The sequence below is a fragment of the Perissodus microlepis genome, chromosome 5 (genome assembly GCF_051167445.1).
Source record: "Perissodus microlepis isolate ML-2025 ecotype Zambia chromosome 5, ASM5116744v1, whole genome shotgun sequence".
Taxonomy (NCBI): domain Eukaryota; kingdom Metazoa; phylum Chordata; class Actinopteri; order Cichliformes; family Cichlidae; genus Perissodus; species Perissodus microlepis.
The window spans coordinates 23,039,232-23,066,415 of record NC_140465.1 but is presented as its reverse complement, the minus strand read 5'-3'; the positions used below and the strand labels follow the sequence as shown (position 1 = coordinate 23,066,415).

General features: G+C 38.7%; 3 protein-coding genes across 6 annotated transcripts in view; all 3 read left to right on the top strand.

The window, feature by feature from the left end:
• The window catches only part of cfap20dc (CFAP20 domain containing), a 41,256-nt gene extending 25,734 nt beyond the window's left edge, over positions 1-15,522 (top strand). For 2 of the 3 annotated variants that reach the window (XM_084928885.1, XM_084928884.1), the window contains exons 14-19: positions 4,894-4,955; positions 8,842-8,936; positions 9,817-11,727; positions 13,550-13,656; positions 13,757-13,868; positions 13,998-15,522. In XM_084928885.1, coding sequence (XP_084785011.1) covers positions 4,894-4,955; positions 8,842-8,936; positions 9,817-9,935 — 276 coding nt within the window. In that variant the 3' untranslated portion in view covers positions 9,936-11,727; positions 13,550-13,656; positions 13,757-13,868; positions 13,998-15,522. Of the gene's footprint in view, positions 1-4,893; positions 4,956-8,841; positions 8,937-9,816; positions 11,728-13,549; positions 13,657-13,756; positions 13,869-13,997 lie in introns of those variants that run through there. The other variant, XM_084928886.1, reaches the window with a different exon arrangement.
• Positions 15,523-18,118: 2,596 nt separating this feature from the next.
• LOC146387344 (protein FAM3C) lies at positions 18,119-20,368 on the top strand. The gene is made up of 6 exons (XM_084928891.1): positions 18,119-18,298; positions 18,396-18,454; positions 19,667-19,717; positions 19,828-19,912; positions 19,994-20,120; positions 20,255-20,368. The coding sequence occupies exons 2-6, from the start codon at positions 18,400-18,402 to the stop codon at positions 20,345-20,347; spliced, it is 411 nt and encodes a 136-aa protein (XP_084785017.1). The 5' UTR covers positions 18,119-18,298; positions 18,396-18,399; the 3' UTR covers positions 20,348-20,368.
• Positions 20,369-21,819: 1,451 nt separating this feature from the next.
• LOC146387343 (protein FAM107B-like) lies at positions 21,820-27,157 on the top strand. Of its 2 annotated transcripts, none has more exons than XM_084928888.1 (5): positions 21,820-21,925; positions 23,296-23,347; positions 23,820-24,006; positions 24,095-24,254; positions 26,372-27,157. In XM_084928888.1, the coding sequence occupies exons 1-5, from the start codon at positions 21,902-21,904 to the stop codon at positions 26,474-26,476; spliced, it is 528 nt and encodes a 175-aa protein (XP_084785014.1). In that variant the 5' UTR covers positions 21,820-21,901; the 3' UTR covers positions 26,477-27,157. The 2 variants fall into 2 exon arrangements, with proteins under 2 accessions (XP_084785014.1, XP_084785016.1); XM_084928890.1 differs by lacking the exon at positions 21,820-21,925 and adding an exon at positions 22,003-23,201.
• Positions 27,158-27,184: the final 27 nt, after the last annotated feature.

Genomic DNA, 27,184 nt, shown 5'->3' with positions numbered 1-27,184 from the left:
ATAACATTTACATTTACAATAATTGATTACACAGCAGTGGAGAGTAGATTTTATCAAAGTAGATGTCTTTCTGAAAGCGCTGTAACTAAGTTTAAGAATATAATCCACCCACTGTTATCATCTTCAATGCCCTGTACCAACACAGAGCAGAGCAGCTATCTGAATGCTACCCCAACAGAGGTTGATTATCTTGTTAATAATTTCACCTCCTCACTACGTACGACTCTGGATACTGTAGCTCCAGTGAAAACTAAGGTCTCTAATCAGAAGTACCTGACTCCGTGGTATAATTCTCAAACACGTACCCTAAAGCAGATGACTCGTAATCTGGAGAGGAAATGGCGTGTCACAAATTTAGAGGATCATCATTTAGCCTGGAGAAATAGTTTGCTGCTTTATAAGAAAGCCCTCCGCAAAGCCAGAACATCTTACTATTCATCACTGATTGAAGAAAATAAGAACAACCCCAGGTTTCTCTTCAGCACTGTAGCCAGGCTGACAAAGAGTCAGAGCTCTGTTGAGCCAACCATCCCTTTAACGTTAACTAGTAATGACTTCATGAACTTCTTCACAAATAAAATTTTTATCATTAGAGAAAAAATTACCAGTAATCATCCCACAGATGTAATATTATCTACAGCTACTCTTAGTACCATTGATGTTAAGTTAGACTCTTTTTCTCCAATTGATCTTTCTGAGTTAACTTCAATAATTACTTCCTCCAAACCATCAACGTGTCTTTTAGACCCCATTCCTACAAAACTGCTCAAAGAAGTCCTGCCATTGATTAATTCTTCGATCTTAAATATGATCAACCTATCTCTAATGGTCGGCTATGTACCACAGGCCTTCAAGCTGGCTGTGGTTAAACCTTTACTCAAAAAGCCATCTCTAGACCCAGCAGTCTTAGCTAATTATAGGCCAATCTCCAACCTTCCTTTCATATCAAAAATCCTTGAAAGAGTAGTTGTCAAACAGCTAACAGATCATCTGCAGAGGAATGGTTTATTTGAAGAGTTTCAGTCAGGTTTCAGAGCTCATCACAGCACAGAAACAGCTTTAGTGAAGGTTACAAATGATCTTCTTATGGCCTCTGACAGTGGACTCATCTCTGTGCTTGTCCTGCTAGACCTCAGTGCAGCGTTCGATACTGTCGACCATAATATCCTATTAGAGCGATTAGAACATGCTGTAGGTATTACAGGTACTGCACTGCAGTGGTTTGTATCATATCTATCTAATAGACTCCAATTTGTGCATGTAAATGGAGAGTCCTTTTCACACACTGAGGTTAATTATGGAGTTCCACAGGGTTCAGTGCTAGGACCAATTCTGTTTACATTATACATGCTTCCCTTAGGCAGCATCATTAGAAGACATAGCATACATTTTCACTGCTATGCAGATGACACCCAGCTCTATCTGTCCATGAAGCCAGATAACACACACCAATTAGTTAAACTGCAGGAATGTCTTAAAGACATAAAGACCTGGATGGCCGCTAACTTTCTGCTTCTTAATTCAGATAAAACTGAGGTTATTGTACTCGGCCCTGAAAATCTTAGAAATATGGTATCTAACCAGATTCATACTCTGGATGGCATTACCTTGGCCTCCAGTAACGCTGTGAGGAACCTTGGAGTCATTTTTGACCAGGACATGTCCTTCAACGCACATATTAAACAAATATGTAAGACTGCTTTCTTCCATTTGCGCAACATCTCTAAAATTAGAAATATCCTGTCTCAGAGTGACGCTGAAAAACTAGTTCATGCATTTATTACTTCCAGGCTGGACTACTGTAATTCATTATTATCAGGATGTCCAAAAAACTCACTGAAAAGCCTTCAGCTAATCCAAAATGCTGCAGCAAGAGTACTGACAGGGACTAGAAGGAGAGAGCATATTTCTCCTGTTTTGGCTTCCCTTCATTGGCTTCCTGTTAAATCCAGAATTGAATTCAAAATCCTGCTCCTCACATACAAGGTCTTAAATAATCAGGCCCCATCTTATCTTAATGACCTTGTAGTACCATATCACCCTATTAGAGCACTTCGCTCTCGCTCTGCAGGCCTACTTGTTGTTCCTAGAGTATTTAAAAGTAGAATGGGAGGCAGAGCCTTCAGTTTTCAGGCCCCTCTTCTGTGGAACCAGCTTCCAGTTTGGATTCGGGAGACAGACACTATCTCTACTTTTAAGATTAGGCTTAAAACTTTCCTTTTTGCTAAAGCATATAGTTAGGGCTGGACCAGGTGACCCTGAATCCTCCCTTAGTTATGCTGCAATAGACGTAGGCTGCCGGGGGATTCCCAAGATGCATTGAGTTTTTCCTTTCCAGTCACCTTTCTCACTCACTATGTATTAATAGACCTCTCTGCATTGAATCATATCTGTTATTAACCTCTGTCTCTCTTCCACAGCATGTCTTTTATCCTGTCTTCCTTCTCTCACCCCAACCGGTCGCAGCAGATGGCCGCCCCTCCCTGAGCCTGGTTCTGCCGGAGGTTTCTTCCTGTTAAAAGGGAGTTTTTCCTTCCCACTGTCGCCAAAGTGCTTGCTCATAGGGGGTCATATGATTGTTGGGTTTTTCTCTGTATCTATGAAGCGCCTTGAGGCGACTTTTGTTGTGATTTGGCGCTATATAAATAAAATTGAATTGAATTGAATTGAAAGTCTAGGCCTAAATATTTGATTTTCTTAGGACGGGGTCTTTAAATTTAATGGAGTTTATCATTATTATATGTGTTATTACAGAAATGATATTGGAAGGAAGAGTGAGAGGTCTGAGATTTAGTTTTGTAATACAACCCAGTCTGTAATTTTTCATGGGGAGATGTAGAGTGGAAATAAATAATAGAAAATAGCCACTTGAGGGGAATTCAGCCACCATTCATTTGTCTCAAAGAAAATGCCTGGTTAAAAAAAGCAGAAAGCTATGGAAATAAATTATCTATCATTGGTTGACTCGACCTCTCTGCCAAATAGGTTTGTGCAGCATAAGTTTTCAAACAAACACTTTACATGCACTGCTCTGTTTTAATATTTTCCTAATAGATAGTTGCAGAAACAGAAATCAGAACCTAAGACGATGTCGATCAGATACATGTGAAGCTCTTTAGATTTCTGATTGTTTGATCCGGCATACAGGGGAATAAAGGATGTATAATGGTTGATATATAAAGGGAAGAGTCAATAAAGTCCAAGGTGTTTCCACCAGGGAGACAATACAAACATTATAGATGTCAGCTCCAAGAGCAAATGAGAAGTGTGTGGGCTTCGCAGACACACAGCAGATAGTGTGCCAGGCAAGTCATCACATTGACTCCCAAGCTACTGACAGCCAGCGCTGCTATATTGAACATCCTCACCACATTTTGCTGTTTGGTCACCAGGTGATGTTTGTTCAAAATAAGTGATGCACTTCTGTTGGCAGCAGATGTACTTAGTGCTGTCTTTGAAACTGGAGTTCATGCAGGTGCGATCGACCATGTGAGGTACTGGGTTTAATGTTACAGTTGGAATATAAAAATGGTTGCTATTTCCTAGATCCCCAGAGTTTCTCCATCCCTTGACAGGCAAGTAACTCATCATCATCATCCTCAGTCCATATTACCAGCAGAATTCCACAGGCTGCAATTTTAGGTCCTGTCTTATTCTAAGAAGGTGATTAGATAAAGAAGGTACGGAAGCATACAGATAGCTAAAATAAACTCAAGCACTGCAAGGACTGCAGCTTCAACATGAGTGCTTCTTCATCAAAGTCATGTAATGTAATAGCCTTTAACAGCCACTACGCTTAAAAATCCTCCTGAGGCTATAATATGGTCTTTAACTTTGACAAGATGGAGAGGGTAATGTGCTTGTGTTTCATGCAGCTGAAAATGAGTATATATTAAAAAGGAAATCATTGCTGTCTTCTACCTGTAATTCTACCTATGCTTTAGGTCCTTCATACTTACAGAGTATAGGAACATCTAAAGTTTTGAACACATTATTAGATTCCACGGATTACTTGATCACGGTTTGTTCACCCTTTATTGCTCACCCATCCCTCTTGTTCCTTGCTGCTCATATTTGTCATACTTGATTTTTATGCCAAGGCACAAAACATAGAATTGGGTTTTTGCAGTACAAGGATTTTCATCAACTGTTAATTTGTAAAGAAGAAAAAGAAGAAGAAGAGTAAAGGCTAATTTGTGGTTGGACTAAAGCTTTTGTTAAAAAAGAAAAACTTTCACTTAGCTTAATTTTCTCAGGTGATGTTCTTTATGTGTAATTTCAGGGAGCCTTGAACGGGCAACTTTGTGGATGTCCTGGACAGCTGTGTCTCCACAAAATGTTGCTCCTCATGCTTTATTTATATCTGAGTGACACCTCACAGCACGACATGGCACAGTTTAATTCTCTGGCAAGACTGCATTAAATGCATTAATTCATGAATCTGCACAGGAAAAATTATAAATTTATCTCTTGATCCCTGAAGGACTCAACCTGTATTGCAAAAGTAGTGAAATATCAAAGCACATTGCAGCAGTTGCCTTTGACTCAACGACACGATGTGCACAACAGTAGCAAAAGGCCCAGTGACACTTATCAGTTACAGGTAAGTGTTGTGGCACAATTTTCATAGAGAGACAGGGCGACTGGGCTTAAAAAGGAGTCAAATGGCGGCGACCTTCATTACTGCCTTACTGAATGAAACGGGTCACTCTGAACCAAAAAATATTTTCGATTTTGATGTGCTGCACAAGTAAATCTTTTTCCTTTTTGCGCCTTAATCGAGTACTTAGTGGTCTTTTCAATTGAACCTAATGAGAATTCTTGGGAAAAATGATTTGCATTGGAGCATCTGGTGACATTTTAACACAGCTTTCCTCTTTCCTTCTGCTCTAGCCGACTAATCAGGGACACCACTATCAGACAGAAATGAACCCCTTCCTGCAATCAAACCCCAGGTAAGAAGTGTGTGTTATTACACACACTATTTTTTTTTACACATTATTTTTTAGCATTCCAGTGTATTATGCATGGAAGTCTGACTATTAACCCTCTCAGGCTCAAATTAAACCTTTTGTTGCTAATGCACAACCAAGTCCTGCAGTGGTACTTCTGAGTAAAAAAAACCTCATAAAATATGTATGTGGGGTAATCAGGTTGTTAGTTTTTAACTGTTGCAAATCGGCAACGCCTGCCTCAAGAGGGTTAAGAGTCCCTTTATTTAAAATGAACGGACACATATTTTAAATTGTTGATAACTTCGGCGAGTAGAATATAATTTTTAAAGCCCTGCTGGTGTGTACCTTCAAGCCTCTGTTTATAATTGGCTCCATCGTCTAGATTGGATGGTTACGAGTCAGTGCAATATTTGTTGCTAAATGTCAGCTGTCAGGTAGATTTTCTGAATGGGGCTAACCTTACTCACATGAGTGCAAATAACCTGGAGGTGTGGTAGGTACAGTTCTTTTATTCTCTTAACACAAAATTGATAAGGGTAATAGTAATAGAGAAGCTAATAGAGGAGAATAGTACTGTTCCATCCCCACCCTCCAAATAGAGGCTTCAAGGTATTATTTCATATACAAGATATACATCTGTGGGGCTTTCAGAGTTTGATCGTGTTCATTTCCTTCTGATAGTGGTGCCTCTGATTAGCTGCCCAGAGCAAAGGTAAAAGAAAGCAGTCCGAAGATGTGTCATTGTGCTTGTCAGACTTGTCAGAAGTTGTTAAAGCATTTGTTTGTTTGCTATACAGTAGACATCAGCTTTCAGATTCACCTGAATTCAAAATGCACGTGTTAGATTTTCTGCACAGCAGGGGCTTCAGTTCAGTAATTCATAATGCAAAACAGCCATAAGACACGTTCCACCTTGCTTTGCCTACCTACAGCTTAAAACCAAATAAAATTCTCTTCAAAAAGAAAGAATATTGATGGATGGCTTTGTATTGCTGAGGGCGAAAGAAAAAAAGTATTATATCCCGTATCAACTTAAGGCTTATGATGTGTGAAACAGAATAACAGAAAAGATATTTTAGAAGTTGGAGAAAAGCATCCCTCCCCCAAAAAAGTAAATAACCACCAGAGGTTTATTAAGTAAAGCTAAAGAAATTTTGCAAGCTTTCACAGACTTCTGAAAACGTCCTTTGACATGTGTTGAGAATTACAGATTGTCATTATGTAGCAGTGAAAGGAGAATGACTAGATCCCCCCCCTCCCCACCCCCCTCGTACTCGTAAGTTAAATAGGATTTGTCATTGTCAAGGCAAGATGAAGTAAAATGTTTTCTATAACCATCATTTTTGTGTGTGTAAGTGTGTGTGTGTGTGTGTTTTCTTCTAATGTTCCTTGAAGGGGAAAATAGCTCAGAATTAAGGCTTGAGTCAAACACCTCTTGGAACAGATTCAGTGTGTTGATTTAGAGCACAAGGTGAAAGAGTCTCAGAAATACAGCTCAAATACTTTCAATTTAACAGATTAACACTGGGAGGATATTACTGCCCACTTCACAACACTGAATACCATTATTTCAAACTCGCTTTCAGGTGTTTTTTATGCGTCTAAAAACCACAAAAAAACAAACTGCGGCAGGGTATGAATAGATCCAGTTCACCTTGGAAGGTTCTGGAGAAATCCTGTAGCCCCACAGCTGGCAGTTATAGAGCCGCGTCCGTGCACACCTCCATCTCTTTGTGAATATAGACAACCATGTGGTCTGTTACACAACCATGTTGTAGGTTACAAAAGAAGACAAAGGAATTGCATCACGGTTTCACTACTGAAATTACGCAACCCCCATCTCTCAAACACATTTGATTTGTTGATGAAAACCAAGGTAGCATGGTGTGGACATGTGTAGACTTCCTTGAGCTGAAATATTTGTATTTGCATTACTGTATCATGCAGATTTAAAGATTTCAAATTTATCCATCCAGCCGACTGGCGAATATCTAGTTAAGCGATGCTGTTTGATTGAATAACCACTGAAATTAATATTACTGTTCACAAACACACTGACGGAGCTCTGCAGCTTCCACAGCTGTAGTCCTGAAATGAGACTTCGAAGTAAGCCTCGATTTACATACTGAATAGCAGCTGCACAGGATTTGTCGTTGTTTTCTTTCATTTCTTTTAGGCATTGCATTCTGAGACACCCTTACAGAGAATTCTATCATGGTGTTTTTTGAGCATCCTGGCACCACTGCAAGGCTTTCTTGCTGTTGAGAGCAACAGCTTCCCTGACAGCTAAAATGCCCCGATTGCTGTGCTTAATGTTGCCAGGGCTTTTCTGGCATTTTAACATGCTTCTTTGCACGTAATAATTGTGTCTGCCTTTGGCTAGAATGCTAAAGTTGAAACAGCAAATAAGGCTGTCAGTGAGACTTTGACTAGAAATACAGTTGTACATTACATACTATTGTGAACTTTTGTTACCAGCGTGTCAGACAAACAGAGTTTCTTGATACTGTTTCTTTTCGAGATATTTAGAAAGCTCATTTTCAGTACATTCAACCACTGTGCAAAAGCAGTGTGCTTTCTCTAATTGAATAAAACCAATTTATTCCCTTTATCTCTGGTCTATATTTGGATTATAATGACTTGAAAATCTAAGAGTTTAATCACTCTTGCCAAGTCCCACTTAACAATTTGAAGTTCAATTTACAGTTCAGTAGCAGAGGCTTTTGTCCTTGAAAATTGCTTCCATTAACTTTTGTACAATGTTCCTGCCTATCACGCAGTCAAATGGGTGTTGGAAAGAAGAGGCGGATGCTTTTGTTAGAAAGAAAAATCAGAGCCTCAACAGAGATAATGCACTTTATCACTTAAAGACATAAAGAAAATGAAATGAATGTACGCTTAAATGTATGGGAAGATCAGATAAAAAAGGAAACCTTCTTTCTGTAGGTTTAATGTATCATATAATTTACTCTTGATCATAGGGTTTCGAGTTTTTTTTTTTATTAGCTATTATCAGAAGACCACATCACTAAAGAGGGCTGCTCATAAGTAATTTCTGTATTTTAATATTTCCCAGTAAAGATTTCCCATTAAAACCATGGACACAAGAGTAGAGCCAGTGAAAATAAAAAGTAGTAGTATTAAGTACACCATGGTGTAAAGGATCACACTGTAGAGATACCATGAATGGTTTTCTAGTTTAGGTAAAATACTTTGTTTTGAGAAAGAGTGACATTATCAATCGCTGCACTTGATGATGGTGAGGCGGGCTTAGCAGAGAATATTGTGCATAAGACGATTATACTGTAATTCCTCATTAAATATGCTATGATGTGTTCTCATGAGAGGTTTTGTCCAAAGGCAGAAGATGTTAATGCATAATTGCACAACTGATGTATAGCCAAAAATGATTATGGATGCTGTTTAACAAATGAATGTTGCATTGCCTCCAAGTAAAAGAATTCATCTTGTGATATTTTCTCCTCTGGCTGTAATCTGTTACGCCATACTAAAACAGAACAGTGTTTTCATTTAGTGGAAAATGACTGATGTATAGTTGTAGCCTGAGTACATCGCAGACAGGGAGGATAAACTCATTTAGAGAGAAATGAAGTCATGCTCTCTCTGAAGCAGGCAAGGTTAAGACCCCTACTCCGTGCCCGAATGTGGACACTTGGAAGTCACAGCTTGAGTCAAAATCTAATAAGTGATCCTTCAAGTAAAACTGTGGAGCTGCAGGAGAAGTGGCTCAAGGACAGTGGGAGCTTAGATGGGCTTCTCAGAACCCACGATGATGGGACTTCATTGTTAAAATGTCATAGAGTAGGTTGGTAAGTGTAATGGTATGTGTTGTCATGTCTGTCTGCTTTTATGGTCTTTTCCCTAGGGAATGGATGGACGTGCTCAGCCCTCCTATTATGCCTCCCAGCCAGCAGAGAAGGTCAGGCAACACATGGAACAATGGGGGAAGTCTAGTCAGAGGTACAGAAACCTTCATATTAGTCCCTTTGCCTGCAGACTGCCTTTTTGTATGTGAAAGTCAGGAAGACAGAAAACAATCCAGTGCTGTAGCATTAACACTAATGGCACAAATGGATACAGCTAATGGAAACATTCACTGATGTCAGAGCTTGCAGAAATGTTAGGGTACAGAAATCCACCAAAGACTACACACAACATGGTGGGAAAGCAGGTGAAACTGTATCTAATGAAGAATAAAAAAAAAAAAATAAGAGTGAAGGTCTGTGTCCTCCACATTATGCCAAAGGTCACAAGAGACAGGCTCATTACAGATCTGTACCCCCTAGACACATGGACAAGGTTAATTGATGAAACCTTTCCAGTTTACAACATCATTTTTAAAGCTCTTACACAATGTGTCTTATAATTAGTTTTCATTATTGTTGCCCGAGTTCTGATAAGATAAAATGTTCGTCCCGGAGCATTCCATAACCTTTTTAGTGTTTAACTGCCCGTCAATTTAACAGCTAAATTCTCATGCTTTAAAGTCGTGGGGATTACAGGGAATCTCTTTACAGCTTCATAATGTGGTACTGGGCCTGGGTGTCTTGGGTCTTGATTGATGAAGAAAAAAATGGCAGCGGCAGAAAACTTAAATCCACCTGAGTCTGAAGGTCACCCCACCATCCAGACTTCTCATTTTATTCCAGTAACAGCTGACAGAGTAGGCTCTTATTCATATCTGCTATGGCTATTCCGCTGTGCATTAAAAACATAATGTCTTACACTTATACATTTTATTTGTGCAAATTCCATTATGGATCGCTGTTGTACTGTTACTTATGTACTTTTTGAACAGCTACACCCAGTGCCGCTGAATGGTTCTCTGGCTTTATTGCAGGAGGAGATGAGTCAGTGAATGAAGAGGAGAACGAGGATGAGTATTTGAATCTGCTCTATGATCCTTGCCTGAACTGCTATTTTGATCCAAAGACAGGAAAGTACTATGAACTGGCATGAATTGAAGTCAATTAGAGCCAAAAATAATAAATCAAATTGGAAGTGGATGAATGGCTTCAGGATTTATCAGCTGAGCTTATTGATCGGTATTGAATTCCCAATTCAGAAAAAAATCACTTTCTGTCTATCCGTTCGTTTGTGGAAGCTAACAGGAGCTTTGTGTCACCATATGTAGTGTCATGTAAGTCTGTAAGAGCCTGGGAATGTAATACAGATACTTGCTTTTTGAAAGTTCTTGCTTATTCATTCGCACATGTGATGCTAAAGAGTCTGTTTATGAAGCTTGGCTGGCAAACTCTTATCGGGCTTCCTGAAAGAACATACTGAATCTGTGATATTTCAGTTTTACATGTTACAATACAGATAATTTATGGTGTCACAAAATCATAAAGCCATGCTGTGCGTATGTGTAATGTGAATTAAATTAAATTTGAAATAGCAGTGGTTTGAATTTCTTGTGTTTATCTGGATTTAAAATGAGTAATTTGACAGAATTGGGACAAGGATAAAGGAAGATGATTGTTTTTTAATATACTCAATGCATGTAAAAAATCTTCAAAATTAGGATCTCATGGCCTGCAACTGTAACTGGGAGTACAACAGGCGGGTTGCTCATGAGGCTGGCAAGTCTTTTCGTCAGTCTCGCCAAATCACTCATCACACCCGATGAGCGCCTGATACCAGCTTGAATCATTATTTTCAGCCTGATATAAACTGTTGCCTAACCATGAAGAAAAAAATGGCATAAAAGAAAAGAAAATCACATCCTGGGAAATGCTTTATTATTTGTAGAAATTCAGGAAACAATAGCAGAGTGACAAATGTTCAATTTCACAATGTATTGTTTCCAATTAACAGTTACAAGCTGCCAAAACAAGACCTTGGACAGAGAAAAATCAACATTTCTGAATTTTAATGCGCTTATGACTCACAAAACTGGTCCTAGGAACTGTGTGACAGCCTCGAAAAGGCACTGAATGTTACATAAGGAACTGTCTCGCATTTCAAGCATGATCCCCACATCATTAATGGGGTTATTGAAAATGTGTATATGTGCGTATGTGTATATACGTATGTATGGATAGATAGAAACATATATGTATATATATAAAAAAAAAAAATTACACATAACATATAATGTAATTGCAAGGAGGTATTCTATTGATACTAGATAGTGGAAAAGGGGTGGGATTAAATAAGCTTATGCTTCTTCCTGCTCCTTTTTGAACATGAACGTTATTTGGAGTTGTGGTTGCTCGTTTTCCTTTTGTTTTGCTTTGTTCATTTGTCTCTTTTAATTCTATTTTGTTGTACTTTTTCAACATGTTCAAAATAAAGATTCAATCAATCCCAGTGCTTTATATAGTACAGGACCCAATAAAAAAAACATGCCAAAGGATCTTTAGTTAAAACTGACTTCCTCTCTAAAGTAATCAGACACATACGTCATCATTTGTAAGTACTATCATACTTTAAGAGTGGATCGTTTGCAGCAAAAACGACAGGTCTGAAAATAAGTTTTAAATAGGCCATCGGAAGGTCATGTGACACATAACTTTATGTCACATGGTGTGCTTTAACAGGGGCGGGGAAACAGGTGCAAAAAGCAGAAGCAGGAAGTAAACAGCTGTAGATCTTACGACTATACTCGGACCAAAAAACAAAAATCGTTTAAATGCTTTTAAATCGCTTCAGTTCGGATCCTTGCAGGCTATAATGTTCACAGTTCGAGGCTGCATAATGAAAATAAGTTAGCCGGGCTTTAAAGGTAACAAGGATGTCTGAACAACAGGTATGTAAGGCCGCATGAGTAATGAGATCCGATAAACTCGAGGTAAAAGTTAATTTAGTTTACAATTTATGACGATGTAACCATTTATACCTATAGTGCAGTGGACTTACTTTAATTTAGATAGAGATTAAGTTTTCGTATCTCTGGCCTCAGCTTGTTGACTTGTAGTGAAATAGCCTGAAGCACTTCTTGGAAGTCTAAAAGCACAAGCTGATATATGACTGAGACTGATGCATTTTGGAGGAACAGTACTCCATTTCCTAAAGCATATTTATACCCCTCTGAATTCACTCAGTGTTACTGTGCACCTCGTCATCTTTGTGTTGCAGACGTTGCTGTTTTTCAAATTTATCTGGAACCATACAGATGGGTTAGGGTTCCTGTTCCAGTGTGTGTGTATTACTGCATATCTACACTTACGTTTTATTATGTAGACATTGCCAGTACTGACTTGAACCCCATTTTTGCCTTCACCACTGCTTTAATTCTTTGTTGCATAGATTCAACAAAGAGCTGGAACCATTCCTCAGAGATTGTAGTTCTTATTGAAAAGATATCATCACAGAGTTGCTGCACATCTATGATTCATCCTATTCTACCACATCCCAAAGATGCTTGTTGGATTGTGATCTGGTCACTGTCATGAATTTGAGATAATTTGAGCTTTGTGACATGTTGCATTATCCTGCTGGAAGCAGCCATAAGAACATTGGTACACTTTAGTCATAAAGGAAGGGACATGGTCGGCAACGACTGTGCCGAGAAAATATCCCCCACATCATTACAACAGTACCGCCACCAGCCTGAACCATTGATGCAAGGCGGGATGGAGCCGTGCTTTCATGTTGTTTACATCAAATACTGATCTGAATGTTGCAGCAGAAATCAAGACTCATCAGAGCAGGCATTATTTTTCAGATCTCCTATTGTTCATTTTTGGTGAACCTGTGAAAATTGTAGCTTCAGTTTCCTGTTCTTAGCTGACAGGAGTGGTACCTGGCTCTTCTGCATAACGTAACAAGTGGTTATTTGAGTTACTGCTGCCTTTCTAATAGCTCGAAGCAGTCTGGCCATTCTCCTCTGACCTCTGGCATCAACAAGACATTTTCTCCCAGAGAACTGCCACTCACTGGATATGTTCTCTTTTTCAGACCATTTTCTGTAAACTCTAGAGATGGTGTAGGAAAATCCCAGTGGGTGAAGTTTGTGAAATACTCAGACCGGCCCATCTGGCACCAACAACCATGCCACATTCAAAGTCGCTTAAATCATCTTCTCTGTTCTAATGCTTAGTTTGCACTTCAATACCTTTACCATGTCTCCATGTGTAAATGCACTGAGTTGCTGCCAGTAGTAAACAAAAGAGAAAAAATGAGCTTCATAACCATCAAACCCCACCCATCTCTGTTTGGTTGATTGTGATATTTGGCACCGGCAAACAAAATTGTTCGTGTTCATTGTCACATTTTGGTCACGCTCCATCTGAATTATTGCTACAAAGATTAATTTTGTCATACTTTGTTCCAAATCATCTAATGGACAGGCCCGACTTAAAGATATTATAGTGATCTGCAGTATGATGTGACGAAATGTCATCCGGATTGCATCAGTTTCTCCTCTTGGCCAGAGACTTGCAGCTCTGCTGCTGAGCTTTTGGGATGTACCCCACCACTATGATTTATAATGCACCGCTGTTCAGCTGTCATATCTCCTGCTGTATTTCCTTTTTATCTTTGCCACACTTCATGAACTGAGCTGTTAGGTTTATGGGCTCTTTAACTACCCCACTGTTAGATCTTATTGGATTCATTTGTCTTTTTAGGCCGGGTTAAGGCTTCACCCCGGGATTATTGCATCAGTGATCTTGGTGTCTGCGGCGGCGGTAGCTGCTGCCGTATTGATCATCCGAAAATACTGCTTCCCAGTCAAGTAATGAAAATTTATTAATGAGCCTTAACGTGTTTATTTTAAATACTTAGATTGCAGTTAAAACAACTCACCCTGGTTTGCCGCATAACTTTCTTATCAGTGAGGCAACTTACAGATACTCAGTGCTGAGACAGATGGAGGAGGGGCATTCAGCAGCGGCAGAGGAGGATGGCGACAGGAGGTCGCGCACAGTGGGAGAGGATTCAGACGAGGTCAGTGCATCGTGGCTTCTCTGATTGTAGCTTTCGCTGTCATCTCTCTTCCAGTACAAGCCAGCACCACTGTATCCTTCCTAATCACATCACAAGTCAATTTCAACTTCCTTTTCTCTCCCCTTACAGGATCTTTTGGAATAAATCTCCAACTGGGAAGCTGCTGGATTGACTGAAATGGAGTTTATTCTATAAACTGTGTGGTGTACGAATGAAATGGAGGATTGTTTTCGTAGCGGGGATAAAAAGCGAGCCACGAATGTGAAAACCAAAAATATACTATTACAGATAAAATAAGTGAGGAAATGGTATTCAGTATTTGCAGTTATATCTTAAACTGTAATTCTGAGATTAAATGTGATTTCTGCTTGTGCAGCTTCATACTCTTAGATGTGAAATAATGACCTTCATTTGAATCATCACTGACATTTTTTTTTCTTTTTTCCCCTTTTTTACACATAACACATGACATTTGATGTCTTTGGCTGCTACCCAACCCTCTGATGGGTGGAGGTTGCTCCCGCAGGCACAGCCCAGGGCTTAAAAAAGGTGTTATTTTTTTCCAGCATAAAACTCATTTAATCCTTATTTCTCACAATCAATATTCTGCTAAAATATGTTACAATAAAACAACCAACAAAACATTCAGCGTTAGCTGTGGTAGATAAGCGTCGTAATGAATTGTCAACAAAATTGAATGTGTTATTCGGCGATACGGTCAGTGTATTAAAGCAGCAATTCATGCAGCCTTTTTAAATTATTCTTTTATTTTGGAAAGCCTAACTACTGAGCTATCTGCACATCTTTCAGCTGCATTTATTTTGTTGTTTTTTGGACGAATTGAGCTCTGAGACCTATGCGTTTGATAAGACTTGTGGGTATGTGATTTGGATGCTAATGCTGCTGATCATATGGAGAGTCAACACTCCACTATTTACTCCTTTATTTCCACTATTTAACTTTAAATGACGACCCTTACCTTAAATATAAAATCTAAAGCGGAACATTATTTCCTGTATTATTTACTGGCAGTGCAATAAATGTCAGTGGGACATTGAAAGGGCAGACGCACTCACATTCGCTCAATGTTTGTCTGAAAAAGTCTGCCACAGAACATGTAAATGTGCAAAGCTATGAATTAAGCGGTTGTTACAAAGTCGCACATGGAGATGTGATGTTTCGCACACCCCAAATGATGTGCAAAGGTAGTCAAAATAGGACTTCAGCTGTCTGCCAGTTGGGCAGTTTCCCTTTGAAAGGATTTCCTGTTTCATCGTTCCACTTAAAGGCAATTTGCAGTTTAGTCCACTGGGTCTTTAATGTAGCGCTGGGCTGAATGATGTACCCTGATCTTTCTGACAGCCATACTTGTCACAGATAGAAAAAAAGCCACTTACCTGGTTGGGAGCTGCAAGTGAACATTCTGACGTGAATGTCAGTGTCACAGCTCAAACTAACGAATGGTTCATTTTAAGTTATTCGTGTGATCAACAAATCAAACACGAGACCCGATTCTTGTGTTTTCCAATCATCTTTTGCTGTGTAGTTACTGATGTTGATGTGGATCAGTATTTATAAAACCTACTGTATCTTTTTATTTATTTTGTGGACATCTGGGATCTAAATCTGCTGGTTATTAAACATATTAATCATGTGGACTGGTTAAGTGTGCTTTGTATGTACTTATTTTTCCCCCAGTTTGTTACCTTGATGATTTGTGTCCTTATATAAAGGGAATGTTTTATTAAATGTAGCTATGGAATAAAAAATCCAGGAGCTATGGAGTCAAATGTTGCAAAAATATTGCCGGCGTTCATTTGATTGCTGTCTGCAGAATGTCGATAATCATACAAAAGGAAAGCGATTCCCTCACTGTGTGCTTTGTGTTACCGCTGATCAGTAAACGGCAGTACACAAATACCACCTGCTGGTCACCTTTAGTAATACACCATCGTCACCTGAAATTGGTGTGAACATAATGTGAAATCCTTGATATTAAATAGTTTTGTGCTTTGTTTGTAATTCTTCAGCCTTTCAAGGTTTTAAACAATCTTAAAAGTTCTGATAGGAATTCAGTTGGTGAGTTCAAACAAAGCAGAAACAAAACAGCACTCTTCAACATCCCAGGCTCCTTGTGTGATACCTTCCGTCTTATTCAAGGGTGTTAAGGCAAGACGATTTTAATCCAAAGGCCATGCTTTGTAAAAGGGAGCCAAAATCCATTTATTGGAGTTTAGTTGATGATTCTGTGGTAAAATCATGTAAAGTTAAGTAATCTGTTAAACTTCATTTGGCTACAAATATGGAAAAATAATTGGTAATTTTTCAGCTCAACAAGTCTGTTTGGTTGTTTTGCTGAATCTGTAGAAGTGCTTCACACTGTTGTCATAAGAAGAAAACGAAACACAAATTTAGAAGAAAAGAGTACATCCCTTCATACTGTTTTGAGGAATCTATGCCGGGAAGATCTGATGCTGATGCTGTCCTGGAGGAAAACAACGCCTTTGCAACATTTTAGATAAATTGGTACAATAGCTTGATGAGGGGGAAACAGCTCAAGCAGAAAAGAGCTCAACAAAATAAAACAAAATTGAGTAGCTAGAAAAAAACGAAATAAGGCAATAAAATAAAATGGCTCGATGAGTGTAAGAGCTCAATAAAATTAAACAAAAAATAAAAACAGATCACTACGTGTAATAGGAAATAAACGGCGAGATAAAAGTGTAGCAAACAGTGCAGTTTGAAATAAAGCCCATAAAATGAGACTATAGTATTATCTCCATGATAGATGTGCCGGTTGTTGTTATTGGACGAGGTTGTAAAGATCTGTATCCGTCCACGTGGCAGCAGAGCGAAATCAGTCTGTTAGAGAAAATGATCATTGTGTTCATCTGTGCGCTCGATTTGCCAGAATATGATACAAGGAGATGCTGTTTTTGTTTACGAGCTCTCCAGGCAGGAAAGGCTCGAGCTCAGCTACTGCTGAAGGATCAGCAGGGCAGACGCTTTGTGACAGACAGGCTTGACCTCCTCTTTGGGGATTACCACGTCTTTCACCATCTAAATGTGACTAATGGCTTATTCCTGTGCCAACAACGCGTTTGTCTTAAATGCCTTAAAAAACACCAGCTCTATTGCCCTGTCTTTGTGTTTTTTATTCTAGATAATTGACTTCTCGCTCTCCGCCGTGGTCAGCTTTCCAGGTTTTGTGAGTTACTTTCCCATTTGATTCTGCTATGTTTCTTTTCAGCAACGCTGTCTTTGCCCTTTCCCATAGTTATTTTTTAGTTCTGAGTAAAATCTTTTGATTTTTTTTTTCTTTTCTAGTTTCTAGCATGTTTTTTTCTGTGTGTGAGCTGCTTTATGCAGATCCTTCCACACATCATATGGGTTTTTACCCAAATTTACATACAAATGGAAAACTCTGACAGCTGGTACAATGATTCTTTAAATCCCCTTTTCTCTTACTCATCCCATTTGAAATATGAGGCTTTTGGGCCCTCCTTGGTGTCTTTTCTCTCTCTAGGTTTCAGAGGCTTGTTTATACACCTGCAACACACAATCGGCTGTTTGCAAGCCTTGTTGTTGACTACAAATAGTATCTGTTACTTGTGGACACCTTCCTTTGTTTGACATTGTGAAAAGGAGAAACTTAATCATCTAGTTTTCAGTAGCTATATACATGTATCACAGAAAGAAGGGTTTTTCCCACAAGTGATGGGTTATAGGAATTATCAGGATGCATTTTCACAGATGAGATGACACCAAAGCTCTGCTAGCATGTCTTTCTTTTCTCAGTTCTTCGGGTGAGTTTGAAAGGTCTCAACTCTTCCCCTCAGGACTGAAAAAAAAAGCTCTCTGATCTGTTGCAGATATGAAATATCGAGGTAAGCTTTTCCTTCATTTCGCAACAGCTGCTTTTAGTTGTGTGACTGCAGATTTGATCTACTATCTTTTTACTGTTGACAGCTGTTTTGCCCCTTGCTGCTGTAATTATTGTCCTCCTAATCACATGGGGAATATCCATCAATTCATCCGTAGCACAGGAGAGAGAAAGGAATACTCTCGGTGAGATGTTTTGCTTATTAAATCCGGAGCTACAGCTTTTTAGTGACAGTTTATGCCTGCTGTCTCCACCATACTGTCTCATTTCGTTTTGTAATGCAGATCTAGTCAAAGCGAATCTCAAACAATGTCTTTTTAGCAACATTATGCAAAATATTTATTTCTCACATGTCATTATCTGAGTTTAAATATGGTAAAATCACAGTATTCCTGCAGTAAAATCTTTTCTGTGCCTTTTTAGCTCCACCTACATCTGTGTCAAAGTGCAGCCTCTCTAGAGTGTGTCCACCCAACCATATTGCTTTACGTATCAGGAGCGGCGCCGCTGATATTGTCGGGCCAACAGTCTGTTTTGATGGCAAAATGTATGTATTAATTTGGTAACACCTGAATTAACAGAGTACTTTAAAAAAAACAAACAAGATTCTGCAGTGAAACTGAACCCTGTCAGTGCTTCAACAGCATAATGAGTCATGCACTGAATAACGTGGGACCAGGGCTAAACATTGCAGTGATAAACGGTGAGTATAATACTCAGACTTCTCATAAACATGCATAAACATTGAAAAAATGAACTGGTAAAATAATCTTTTAAAGATTTGTAATAACCAATAATAGTGGCTTAATAATAATACCATAATTCTCTAATTTGGAAATAGCTGGTCTGGAGTCTTTTTATGTGCCGTGCAAAAGTCTTGCACATTCTCTTATTTCTTTATATCTTCCAGCGAATCAAACATTCTTTAAACTTTTAAAAGTGCTCTTGAGCAATAGCTTTCCAGGATTTCTGAAGATTTTTCAAAGTTTATCATTTATCAACAGTCTAGACTTTGTACCTGAGCATTTTCAGAGTAGTGTTTGTTTGTTAAGCACCGACCTATGACTCATTCAAGCATAAAAAAAAGGCACCTAACACCTAACAGACAACTTAGCGAGGAAATAATTTTAAATGATAACTTTGGGGACTTTGTTACTAGCAGCCTGTTGCAAAAGATCAATCAATAATGAAAAAACACCCACAAAAAAAACTGTATTTTTGCATCAGCAAAGTCATTAGCAAAACACTATTAGTAGAAACTGTGGCATATCTTGGCATGGTGTGCAGCGTGTCCTTTAAGGGTTTTTGGACAAGTGGAGGAAAAAGGAAGAAAGAGATTTTATAAGAGATAAAAATCTGACAAAGGACCTGATAGATGCATCTACGCCTTCATCAGAAAGATCTGAATGTGTGGCTGTGGAGATGAATCCAAATTTGAAATATGTGATTCAAATCATTGTCAGTAAGTACAGAGGAGGTCAGGAGAGAGGTACAATAGTGAATGCCAACAGCCATTTTTAAAACACGACGGAGGCTCTGTTGTGATTTGGAGCTGCGTTTCGGTCAATGGCGTTGGGGAGATCATGTCAATATTTGTGGAATTATTAACCCAGAAAAAAAGGATTGTGATCTACTGCGCAATACTGTCTGAAAAGTGTCCCACAGTGACAATGATCCCAAACACACTGGCGATACATAAAAAGCATACCTGGATAGAAAAACTCTATCAGTCATGGACTGGCCATCTGTTTTTTTCCACAGAACTCAACACATCACTGCATCTATTTCCATTCTTCCTCGCAAAATAGGAAGAAATGCATTGTGACTCTAGATTTTGTGCAGAACTGCATGCATAATATTCTTCTGTCTGTTATTATTATAATTATTTTGATCATATGCAATTTTTTAATCATAGGTGAAACTGGAGTTGTAGAAAAATCTGTCTGTCTTAACATGAAAACAGGAGGTGAGTGCTTTTCTTTCTTTAACTCTTCTAATCAAGTTTTTGATTTAATCTTGTAAGGGAGCTTTGACTTTTTTTTCCTTTTTTTTAAAAATTTTATACTCTGACAAAAGACCCAAAAGACATCCTTGCACACCTGAAGAAGATAAAACGTGGAATGATCGTTTTGGTGGCCTCCTTTGATGATGTCACACAAAAGTAAGTCCATATCTAAGTTATTCAACATTTAAAACAAATTTAATGTCACAAAATGTGACCCGCTCTACTACTTTGTGGCAGAATGACAAATGAAATGAGGGAGATATTCAGTGAAATGGGAAGCACTTTGATCAGGTCTGTAAAGCGCAGAGACAGCTGGGTGTTTGCTGGAAGAGCAGGCACAAAAATCAAAAGCCTCTTTGAGAAGGTTAGTGAACCTGTTAAGTGCAGTTTCATTTGTTCTATTTGTGTCAGAAAAGACCATCTATTTTAAAAATCTGCTGCCTGGAAGGGGAAAAATGATAAAAACAACCGTTCTCTTCTCCTCTGTTCATCTGTCAGCAAGCTGTTAATGATGAAAAAAACAACATTTATGGAGGATGGCCAGAGATGGTGGAGGTGGGCGGCTGTTTCCCAAGAGTCTTCAGCGACTGACTGACTTACATAAACATTAATTAACATGAACTGTAAAAAGTGACTGCATTTTTTTTAATGGCAAAACATACCTGTCTATAATTTCAGTAAAAGCACATATTAATATTGTCCCTACATTACATGGTAGAGATCACCTGTGGATCATCGGTGAGGAAAGATGATTACGTGACTTTGAAGATGGCACGGTTGTTGGTCTGTCTAGTTCAGAAACTGCTGATCTACTGGGATTTTCCCACACAACCATCTCTAGGGTTTCCAGAGAATGCTCCAAAAAAGAAAAATTATGAATGGCCAAACTGCTTTGAGGTGATAGGAGCTCAAATAACCATCCATTATAGTCAAGATATGCACAAAAATACACAGTGCATTGAATCCAGAAACAGATGGGCTGCAGCAGCAGAAGAAGACCACACCAGCTGCTGTCAACTAAGACCTGGAAACTGAAGCTGCAGTTTGCTTATGTAATACTATGCATGAGTATCAATTTCTGCTGAAACCTGCAGATGGGAGCGTGAGAATTTGACCTAAATAACATGAAAGCATGGGTCCATCCTGTCTTGTTTCAGTGGCTCAGGCTGCTGCTGGTGGTGTAATGGTGTTTATTTTGTTGTCACACTTTGGGCTCCTTAAACACCACAGCCCACCTAAGAATTGTCGACCGTGTCCATCCCTTTATGACCGCGGTGCCTCCATCTTCTGATGGCTGCTTCCAGCAGAATAACGCACCATGTCACAAAGCTCAGAACTCACTGTCATGGTTTTTTGACCTTGACAGTAAGTTCACTGTACTATAATGGCCTGCCAGTCCAATCCTTCAAGGATTAGTATTTCTTCCCCCGTTGATATTCCTTGATATTTTTATCCTAATGAAAGCTCCAAGTATAGATTAGTGATTGTGGGCTGTATAGTAAATGTTCAAATAGTAGAAGTCAAGTTACTGAGTACTGTGCACATATCTCTTACTAATGGCCTTGAAACACTTTTGTTCCTTTACAACAAAGCTGCTTTACCACTAGACTAATTACTTTGGTCCAGTGGTTCAAAGCATACAGCGACGGCTCCTGTAAGGGGGTCACAAGTTTAAATGTGACAGATTAGAAAATGATTAATGGGACAGAGAAGAAGTAGTTCTGTTCTCTTGTAATTTTATAGACTTTTCCCCGAGCCTTGTGTGGTTAATTTAAAATCTTAAATCTTTTTAGCTAAATCCATCCAGCCATCCATTCATCCATTTAGCCGGCCTATGGCAGTGCTTTAAAATAAACAGTCCAATAAAATGCATGTATACAAATTTACTTAAATACAGCACTTAATGAGTAGGTATAGAGTTAAATGTTTTGGCTTTTTTTGCTGAACACCTTTAGTCTGCTCAACAGGAGCTTTTCTCGGTAGAGGCTTCCCTCTGGTCCAAACACAGGGCACTTTCCTCCCTCTGTGGCATTCTTGGCTGCTGGAGCAGAGAGAGAGGGTAACCTCAAATTATTGCTGAAACCCCGTAAAGTGTGAACCAAACGGAATCTGTGCAAGCACCAAATCTGGACTCACTCTGAAGACATGGGAGTCACTCATGGGAAGAAGGTAAGTTTGTCGTTATCGTCCTAATTTTCATTTAAAGTACTTTGGGAGCATCAGGAGGTGTGCGTGTGTGCATGTGTGTGTGTGTTTGTGTGTGTAAGTGGTATTTTCAGAATTCAAATGTTGTAAGTGACACAACCTGTCACTTACAATACTGTAAGTTATTTATATTTACCAAAGTATAACTTTACTGCTATCCTTAAATTGGTTTTCCTTTTTGCTTTTAAAATAAAGTTCCGTCTGTAATACTCGATATATACTTTGCTATTACCTGGTTATAACTTTGTTTTGCTTAGTTATTACCTCGTCACTGTACTTTGGTATCATTGTGTTATTACTGAGCTTGACATGAAGTGCTCACAGCTTTTGTCCTACAGTACCATTTTTCCTGTGGCAGATTTTTCTCTTACTGACATCTCTCGTTTTTGTTACCCATTGCTCAAAGGCAGTGAATGCTTAAACAAATATTGGTTTTTATATCCAACTGAAAAAAATGCACTCTGAAAAATGCACTCTGAGAAGCTGCCCTTGGAGACTGTTTATCCTGTCATGTCCTATTAATTCTTCTCCCTACAATATCCACTGTGTGAGCTTTACAAAACAAGACCCCCCCCCTGAAAAAAACAGTGGCTAGCAGCAATTTGTCATTAAAATGTATTCATTCCTCATCTAGATTCCCTCTCATTCTGACAATTTACTGTCATCTTGTATTTTTTCCATTTATTTGGATATTGTTGCTGAAATTTGATCACATTGAGCATTCAAATTCGTTTTTTGGGGTTTTTTTTTTTTTGCCTGTTTAAATGTAGCTCAAATGTCACTATGGCAAGCTGGAAAGCTCCGAAGTAGCAGACAGTTTTCAAACAAAAAAGGTTTTATGCTACCATGCATGCTTTTCCTGCATATTTATGAAATACTTCAGTAAGCAACAAAAACAGTCCAGAGCTGAAAGAACTGTTTATTCAGCTGTCCAGACTGATTCACAGAGGATAATGATTCTTGTCCCAGCTATTAATTCTGCATAAATTCCAGCAGGCAAATAACTCAGAGGGAATTAACTGTGTTTTGTTTGATCCTGTCATTAATGAGGTGGCAGCCTTCCACCTCAACAGTAAGGGTTCTCGCTTCACTGGACATGTGTAAGGAGCTGACACTTCATTTGTCTGTCAGCATCATAATGCAGCTTTGTGTTTGTCCTATTTCCAATAAGATGCAGTGTTGACTCGACTTGGAGATTTCTGTTTGTTTCCTTTTCCCTGTGCTGCTTTTATTTTTGCATGTACGTATCTATAAAACAGCAATATTTGTCTGGGGGATGTTGGTATCTCTAGGATGTATTATTTCCTTTCCCCCCCACCTTTTTCTGTTGACAGAGAGATCTTCAGCATTTTCCAGGTAGAGATGAGACACAGTTTCATATGTATGGTGAGGAAATATCAGAGTGATGTTGTATATCCTGTCTAGTTGAAATACTGTTAGGGACCACTGTTCTTTATTAAAGTGATTTCTGTCAGTTTACAAAATAAGCCTTTATATTGCCTTAAAATTATCCCTTAAATAAAGTCAGTAAGCAGTTTTCTGACAAACTTGAACAGTTTTTGGGATTTTAAGTGACTCAATTTGACTCTCAGACACAATTGTGTTTGTTTATGTAATTACTGTAAAAAAAAAACAAAACCTATTGTTTATATTCACATTAAGCATTTATATAGATTATAAATTTGTTGTTTTAACAGTAAAACCTTTTTACCTCATTAAAGCTTGTTGTAAATGTGTCTGGCAAACCTTAGAGTGAGTTTGGTATGTAAAACTGAATCTTACAAATCTGAGGCAGAATTCCACCCAGAAATCATCTTGATAGGAAAACATATTTATGTAAACTGTTTGTTCCCTTTAGCCTCCATGATGCAGACTCATCAAACCGAACTCGAAGGCCGATTTTCAGAGCTTCAGGCTTTTCCATCCCAACTGCAGAGTGAGGAAGAGAGCAGTAATCTAATCAGACCCCTAAAAGCTACTAGTGCGATAACTGCCCTCGAGAGCCACCGGGAGCTGCATAAGGAACTGCGGATGACCCACAAGAGGTTGGGCAGAGAGATTAAAGGTCAGAAATGCTCATACTCCAGTGTCATTGCTTGCATAAACCATTAAGTGTGTCTGTGTGCCTGAAAGGAAGAGAGTGTCTCAAGAAGGAAAGACTGAACTCCAGCAAGTTCAGGAAAAAAGGAAATGGGAACAAAGATTGAAAGCGAGCAGGGATCAAGAGGAGGCAAAGAAGAAGACATCAGAGCTACACCAAGAGCTGCTGAAAAGACAACAGAGGCTTGAAAATGTGAGCACAGGACACACAGCATTTTTTCTTTTATACATTTACTCATGAATATTCTTGTTACACATGCACACACACACACGCAAGCATGTCTGCTTTGCTATCCTCGTGGGGACAACCCATTGACATAATGCTTTCCCTAGCTGCCACTTACCCTAACCCTAACCATCAAAAATGAATGCCTAAACCTACCCTCAGCCTAAAGCTAACCATAACCTAATTGTAACCCTGACACTAAAACCACATTTTGAGTCTCAAAAATGGCTTCAACCTTGTGAGGACAGCCACTTTTGTCCTCACGTTACTGTTGGTCCCCACAACTATAGCAACACTCCAATTTTTGGTCCTCACAAAGATGTCTAAACAGGTACACACACACACATACACAGGTATATCACACTCACCAGCTACTTTGTTAGGTACACCTGCTCATTGCAGCTACTCAGTACATTTAGGCATGTAGATATCAAGACAACCTGATGACATTCAAAACGTGCATCAGCACAGGGAAGAAGGGTGATTCAAGTGACGTTGAATGTGGTGTGGTGGGTGGTGTCAGACAGACTGAGTATTTCAGAAACTGCTAATCTGCTGAGATGTTCTTGCACAACTCTAAGGTTTGCAGAGAATGAAAAAGAAGAGGTCAGGGGAGAATGGGTGGACTGCTTCGAGCTTAGAGTGGGCAACAGTTACTCAAACAACCAAGGTATGGAGAAGAGCATAACTGAATGCATCAAACCTTGGAGCAGGTGGGCTTCAGCAGCAGAAGACCATGGTGGGTGCCACTCCTATCAAGCAAAGAACGGGAAACTGAGGCTACAATTTCCATGTACTCAACAGAAAATCTTGGTTTCTGCTACAACATTTTGGTCATAGGGTAAGATTTGGCATAAACAACATGATAGCAGGGATCCATCCTGCCTTGTATCAATGATTCAGCCCGCTGATGGTGGTGTAATGGAGTGCAGATGATTTTCTCTGCACACTTTGAGCATCATTTAAGCAACACAGACTATCTGAGTGCTGTTACTGACCATAATCATTCTTTTATGACCACAGTGTGCTCATCTTCTGATGCCCTAATTCCAGCAGGATAACACACCATGTCATAAAACTCAAATCATCACAAACTGGTTTCTTGAACATTGACATCGACTTCACTGTACTCAAATGACCTCCACAGTCACCATATCTCAGTCCAATATAACACCTTTGGGATGTGGTGGAATGGAAAAAGTCATATCATGGATGTGACAAATCTGCAGCCACTGTGTGATGCTATCATGTCAATATGAAGCAAAATCTCTGAGGAATGTTTACAGCACCTTGTTGAGTCTGTGCCATGATGGACTAAGGTAGTTCAGAAGGCAAAAGAGGGTCCAACCCAGTGCTAGCAAGGTGTACCTAACAATAATGTTTTCTGTAATCATGGAAATATAAAGAAACAGAACATTAAGTTGTTCTGCATACAGCCAGTTGAGGGCAGTCTAGTCCACTCTGGGGTCCAATAGCACAACAAATCTATTTCTCTGCTGGACAGTTTACCTTTGTTTAGCATTAGCTTCTAGCTACATGGCCTAACAGTGAATCAGTGATCACTGATGATTTCAAATAGTCATATCTATGCAATGTTATGCAATAAAAATATCAATATGACCTTTTTTAAATATTTTGTCACAAATAAAAGATCCTGCAAAAGGTTTAAACAAAGGACTCAGTTGCAAAAGGAAAATAAGAAAAAAGAAATAGACACAGTGGGTGTATTACAGTCTTGGTGTTACAATAACGAGGCTCTTTTAAATGTGTAAATGTAATTCTTTCAGCCAGAAGAGATGGAGGTTATTTTTACAGTACAGTTCATGAAATCTGTAAAATATATAGAATCTCTGCCTGTCAAATAAATGTAATTGTGTAAAGTCAACGTACTGAGTAAAAGCTTCACCTCTGAATTCTACTAAATTCATGCATAAGAAGGAAACAATGTGAGCACATACACTGTGTACTTTATGTCTGCACTCAGTTAAATGTACTTACGCTTAATTCCATGAATGTATTTAGGTAATTCACTACAGTTTATATGATTTGTGTCATTTCTAAGTTGGTTTCTCTTTTCTACACAGCTGGAAAAAGATCAGAAAGTTAAACAAGAAGAACCAGAGTTCATCCAAGTCAAAGAGAGACTGAGGAAGACTGCAGTGCCCTGTGCAAGGGCAAAAGAAGTGTGACCGTTTTATAACTACGTGTGTGTTTTGTATTCACAGTCGGTGCAATTGACTGTTGGGAATAACTGACCTGGTGAAGGATTCTTCTGCTATAAATAGAATAGATAGATAATACAGCTCAATGCTCATGATCGAGGCGACACCTTCTGGTCAAGTGGAGACACGTCGTCACTGTGAAGTGTCTTTTGTGTTTCTTTTGTTTTTCTTCTCAGTACTTTGGTTAAATGTGACTTAGAGCAAAATGTTCAGTAGAAAAAGAAAACTATAAAAAATTGTATTGTATACAGACATTGTTGATTCTTTTTTCTCCAGTGGCACAATTTATTAGGTGTTTATTTTGTCCATTTAATCCATAATAAAACATTTTTTACATGCTTTCTATCTACATTCTTACTGTGTTCAGAATTTTTGACATTCATATTATTAGCTGACAGAAGAACCTCATACCATACATACTGTATACTAGACAAGCAAACATGTACATTTCTGATTAATGTTACCACTGACAATTACTCTAGATCTGTAGATATGAAATATACTTTAAATACTTTTTAATCAAACGAATTTGATCGTGGTTATTTTAAAAGTTGTAATTTTGTAGTATTGAGATTGGTGAATTAAGAAGCGCCGCATTTAAAAAAGTGAATGCATTGCCTTTTGCAGACTATTTGGAATCAGCGCACTTTACATTTCTACAGTTTCACCTGAAAT

Bases quoted from the DNA above. Each gene is read 5' to 3' on its own strand.
- LOC146387344 (XM_084928891.1), top strand. From the start codon at position 18,400: ATGAGTCATGCACTGAATAACGTGGGACCAGGGCTAAACATTGCAGTG. The intron at 18,455-19,666 runs GTGAGTATAATA...TTTTAATCATAG, and splicing joins AAACATTGCAGTGATAAACG to GTGAAACTGGAGTTGTAGAA. The intron at 20,121-20,254 runs GTTAGTGAACCT...TTCATCTGTCAG, and splicing joins TCAAAAGCCTCTTTGAGAAG to CAAGCTGTTAATGATGAAAA.
- LOC146387343 (XM_084928888.1), top strand. From the start codon at position 21,902: ATGGGAGTCACTCATGGGAAGAAG. The intron at 21,926-23,295 runs GTAAGTTTGTCG...TTCTGTTGACAG, and splicing joins GAGTCACTCATGGGAAGAAG to AGAGATCTTCAGCATTTTCC. The intron at 23,348-23,819 runs GTGAGGAAATAT...TGTTCCCTTTAG, and splicing joins GACACAGTTTCATATGTATG to CCTCCATGATGCAGACTCAT.